Raw genomic sequence first — 5,228 nt, 5'->3', positions numbered from 1 at the left:
AGAAGGAAAGGAGGGGTGGGAGAGGGGAGGAAAGGGAAGGAGGAAAGGAAGGAAGGGGAAGGAAAGGGCGAGGGAAGGAAAGGGAGGGGTGGTGGAGAGGGAGGGAAAGGAAGGAGGAAAGGAAGGAAGGGGAAGGAAAGGGCGAGGGAAGGAAAGGAGGGGTGGTGGAGAGGGAGAGGAAAGGAAGGAGGGAAGGAAGGAAGGGGAAGGAAAGGGTGAGGAAGGAAAGGAGGGGTGGAGAGGGAGGGAAAGGAAAGGAGGGAAGGAAGGAAGGGGAAGGAAAGGTGAGGGAAGGAAAGGAGAGGTGGTGAGAGGGAGGGAAAGGAAGGAGGGAAGGAAGGAAGGGGAAGGAAAGGAGAGAAGGAAAGGAGGGGTGGAGAGGGGAGGAAGGAAAGGGAGGGAAGGAAGGGAAGGAAGGAAAGGTGGAGGAAGGAAAGGGAGGTGGTGGAGAGGAGGGAAAGGAAGGGAGGGAAGGAAGGAAGGGGAAGGAGGGTGAGAGAAGGAAAGGGAGGTGGAGAGGGAGGGAAAGGAAGGAGGAAGGAAGGAAGGAAGGAAAGGGTGAGAGAAGGAAAGGAGGGGTGGTGGAGAGGGAGGAAAGGAAAGGGAGGGAAGGAAGGGAAGGAAGGAAAGGGTGAGGAAGGAAAGGGAGGTGGTGGAGAGGGAGGGAAAGGGAAGGAGGAAGGAAGGGAAGGGAAGGAAAGGTGAGAGAAGGAAAGGAGGTGGTGGAGAGGGAGGGAAAAGAAGGGAGGGAAGGAAGGAAGAGGAAGTAAGAGGAGAGAAGGAAAGGGAGGGGTGGTGGAGAGGGAGGAAAGGGAAGGAGGGAAGGAAGGGAAGGGGAAGGAAAGGGTGAGAGAAGGAAAGGGAGGGGTGGAGAGGGGAGGGAAAGGAAGGAGGAAAGGAAGGGAAGGGAAGGAAAGGGTGAGAGAAGGAAAGGAGGGGTGGAGAGGGGAGGGAAATTAAGGAGGGAAGGAAAGGAAGGGGAAGGGAAGAAAGGGGAAGGGAAGGAAGTGAGAGAAGGAAAGGGAGGGGTGGTGGAGAGGGAGGGAAAGGAAGGGAGGGAAGGAAGGAAGGGGAAGTGAAAAGGGATGAGAGAAGGAAAGGGAGGGGTGGTGAAAAGGGGAGGGAAAATTAAGGGAGGGAAGGAAAGGGAAGGGGAAGGGAGGAAAGGAAGGGGAAGGGGAAGGAAAGGGTGAGAGAAGGAAAGGGAGGGGTGGTGGAGAGGGGAGGGAAAGGGAAGGGAGGAAAGGAAGGGGAAGGGGAAGGAAAGGGTGAGAGAAGGAAAGGGAGGGGCGGTGGAGAGGGGAGGGAAAGGGAAGGGAGGAAAGGAAGGGAAGGGGAAGGAAAGGGTGAGAGAAGGAAAGGGAGGGGCGTGGAGAGGGGAGGGAAAGGGAAGGGAGGAAAGGAAGGGAAGGGGAAGTGAAAAGGGATGAGAGAAGGAAAGGGAGGTGGTGGAGAGGGGAGGGAAAATTAAGGGAGGGAAGGAAAGGGAGGGGAAGGGAAAGGAAAAGGGGGGATGAAAAGGGGGGAGTTTGATTAGAGAGGAAAGGGTAATGGAGGAGGGAGGGGGAAGGGAAGGGAAGAGGTGAGGGAGAAGGGGAGGGGGAAGGAGAAAGCAAGAATAGGGGAGAGAAGAAGAATTAGAGAAAAGAGAACAGGAAGAAGATTAAGAGAGGAAGCGAGAGAAAAAAGGAAGAAGAGAAATATTAGTAAACAAAGAGGAAAACACAAAAACCAAAACCTCACCTTTCCGATCCCACAGGAGAAGGAGGAGGAGGAGGAGGAGGAGGAGGATGAAGAGGAGGAGGAAGAGGACGGAGTGATATCAGTGTTGGAGCTGATGGCGGTGGTGGTGGAGGTGGTGGTGATACGTACTGGTTCGATACTTACTACTGGTGGTGGTGGTGGTGGTGGTGAAGGGAGTGAGGGTGAGGGTGGGGGTCAGGGAGGGTCGTCCTTGGGTGGAGGGGGCTGAGGGGGCGGGGGGGCTGGGGGGCGTGGTGGGGGTTGCTCTTGTCCTCCTTGGCGATGCATTTTGGGGGGGTGAGAGGAATCTGTGAGATGAGAGTCGGATAGACTCTCTCTCTCTCTCTCTCTCTCTCTCTCTCTCTCTCTCTCTCTCTCTCTCTCTCTCTCTCTCTCTCTCTCTCTCTCTCTCTCTCTCTCTCTCTCTCTCTCTCTCTCTCTCTCTCTCTCTCTCTCTCTCTCTCTCTCTCTCTCTCTCTATCTCTCTCTCTCTCTCTCTCTCTCTCTCCTCTCTCTCTCTCTCTCTCTCTCTCTCTCTCTCTCCTTTTCTCTCTCTTTCTCTCTCTCTCTCTCTCTCTCTCTCCTCTCTCCCTCCTCTCCTCCCCTCCTCTACATCACTTCTTGCTTCTTTCCTTTTCAATCCTACTTTTCATTCGTTACTTCCTTACTCTTTTACCTCCTTCCTTATTCTCTTTCTCCCTTACTTCTTTACCTTCCTTCCTTACCTCATTTTTTGTCTCCTACTTCCCTTTTATCCTGAGTCTCTTTTTCCTAGTTTCTTCCTCTCTTTTCCTTTTCCTCCATTTCCAGCTGTTATCTCTCGCTCTCCGTTATTGCCGTTCCTTCTTTTCGTTTTCAGTTCTCTTATTCCTCTCTTTCTTACACCCATCTTTTAATTTTCTCCATCGTTCCTTTTCTCTCTCTTCCCTCGACATTTTTTTCCTCCCTCCAAACACATTTTTTTCATTAACTTTCTCTTTGTTTTCTCCAATTTTCTCTTCTTCCACTAACAGATCCCTTTTTTCATTCCCTTTCTTTTTCTTCCTCCTCGCATTTACACTTTCCCTTTTTACCTTTCCTTTCAGACTCTTCCTCTCTCTCCTTCCACTTACAACTCCATTTTTTCTCCTTCCCTTTCCATTAGTCCGTAACCTCGGGACAAATACCAGTGTTGTTATTCTTATTCATCTATTTCGCGTAATGTTTTAAACAGTGGGATTAAACAATTATTGAAGGGAAAAAACGCTCACTTCTTACTATAAGGGCCATATTTTTTAAACGTATCGGGCTCCCTGTATGACTATTTCCCAAGGCCACGGAGAAGTTTAACCGGGTTGTCTTGGGTGATTTACTATTCATGGTGCAGAAGGCGTGTACAGCTATCACAAGGATCACAAAACAGTCCATGAATACCCCAGCAACTTGAACGAGAGGCTTTTCCAACAGGCGAACCGAGGCGCCGATACCTTGAAGAATACCTTCCATCCAGCCAATCACCGTAGCTAACATCACCCTCCTTCCGTCCAGCCAATCAGCTCCCGTAGCGATCTTCACTACAAAAGGTGCCACTAGCTCTAGACTCGGCCCTATGCAATGTCAACTCCAAGGTCCCCAAAACGGCATATCTCAAACCGAGGTGATGTGGTAAATCTCGACCCTATGTATGGTAAGCCGAGGCGAGAAAGGTGCCCATCTCAAGAAATCAAAATCCCGTGCCTGATCCCCGAGGCCAAAGGAACCTCAGAAATACAATAAAGGTAAATAGACGTAACAGCTGAGTTACCCCCCGCAGCGTACCCGCAAACACTTACACACATTCAGGAACACAGTAAAAGCTGCATGGAAGAAACGCTTCAATTACCTCAAGAAAAAAACTCACAAATTCAAGCGAGCACTCAAAAACCCAATAAAAGCAACATGCAAGCAATGGTAGAATTACCCCCCGAAGATAACCCACAAACACAGATTCAGAAATACGACAAAAGCAACATGGACGTGAGGGTTGGACTACCTCTCGAAGAAAACCCACAAACCCGAACGAATATTCGGAAACACAATAACGGCAACATGCACGTGACCGTTGAAATACCCCTCGAAGAAAACACACGAAGTGAAGTGTTCCTTCACAAACACAATGACAGGAAACACACTGTGATGGAAAGGATAATATCGCGTTTATCAACGCTTTACCTGCGTCTACGTAACGCTATTATGCGACGATTAAACAAGTGTGTGGCCGGCCTGCTGCTACTCCTGCTGCTGGCCGGCCACGTGGCCACCCTGGCCTACGCCTACCACCAGCAAGGCCAGAGTGACCTGCTGTGGGGCATTGCGGTGCTGTGCTCCTTGCTTGCCCTCCTCCTGACGCACGGGCGTGCTTCCCTGCGTTGGGCGTGGCTCGCCGTTCACGTCACTTATAGTGACGACCTCGCGAGGCGCCTCCGCGTGCTAAACGACCATCAGGCACAGCCCCTGCTGCACGCCATAGGCCTGGGACCCCCTGACGCCCTGGACGCCCTCGCCTACTGGTGGTGGGTCCTACAGGGGCTGCTGCTCGCTACCCTGGCGAGCTTCATCTCGGGGCCCAGCGCCCCTCATGACGACAATCCTGACAGTAATATTCACCCTGTGGGTGAAGAGGGTGACTTTAAAGAAGTGGAGTTGAGGGAGGTGGTGGTGGTGGTGGAGGTTGGACAGCAGAACAATAACAGCAATGAGCACGAAACTGTTGAATCACCTCCAGGGGCCAACACACAAAGTGAAGTGTTCCTTCAGACACACAGTAACAACAAACACGGAACGGTCCGAGGCATAATGTCACGTGTATCAACGCCTTGCCAACGCCTACTCAAGGTTATTATGCGCCGCCCCTCCAAGCGTGTGGCCGGCCTGCTGCTGCTCCTGCTGCTGGCCGGCCACGTGGCCACCCTGGCCTACGCCTACCATCAGCAAGGCCAGAGTGACCTCCTGCGGGGCATTGCCGCGCTGTGCTCCGTGCTCGCCCTGCCACCCCTCGCCCTCCTCCTGCCAGCCGAGAGTTCCTTAATGAGTTGGGCGTGGCTCGCCGTTCACGTCACTTATAGTGACGACCTCGCGCAAGGCGCCCTCCGCGTGCTAAACGACCTGCAGGCACAGCCCCTGCTGCACGCTCTGGGCATGGGCCACCCCGACGCCCTGGACACCATCGCCTACTGGTGGTGGTTCCTACAGGGGCTGCTGCTCCCTACCCTGGCGAGCTTAGTCTCGGGGCCCAGCGCCCCTTATGACGACAACCCAGATGATGACGACAACGACGATAACAACCCTGACTGTGACAGCCCTGACGATGACAACCCTGACCGTGATCTTGACCCTGCGGGTGAAGAGGATGACTTTGCGGAGATGAACCTGAGGGAGGTGGTGGTGGTGGATTGGCAGTTCAGGGTGGGGGCTCTAGTCCCCCCTCCTGACTCGCCCCTCCTCCAGCCTCGGGGGGAGGAGGAGAT

General features: G+C 53.2%; 1 protein-coding gene across 1 annotated transcript in view; it reads left to right on the top strand.

Moving 5' to 3' along the window:
• The first annotated feature begins 4,187 nt into the window (after positions 1-4,187).
• Positions 4,188-5,228, top strand: part of LOC126993653 (uncharacterized) — a 3,408-nt gene continuing 2,367 nt past the window's right edge. The window contains exon 1 of the mRNA XM_050852818.1: positions 4,188-5,228. This exon is cut by the window's right edge and continues 771 nt beyond it. Coding sequence (XP_050708775.1) covers positions 4,558-5,228 — 671 coding nt within the window. The 5' untranslated portion in view covers positions 4,188-4,557.

This window comes from Eriocheir sinensis, unplaced genomic scaffold, assembly GCF_024679095.1.
Source record: "Eriocheir sinensis breed Jianghai 21 unplaced genomic scaffold, ASM2467909v1 Scaffold650, whole genome shotgun sequence".
NCBI lineage: Eukaryota > Metazoa > Arthropoda > Malacostraca > Decapoda > Varunidae > Eriocheir > Eriocheir sinensis.
This window is presented reverse-complemented; position numbering and strand designations above follow the sequence as displayed.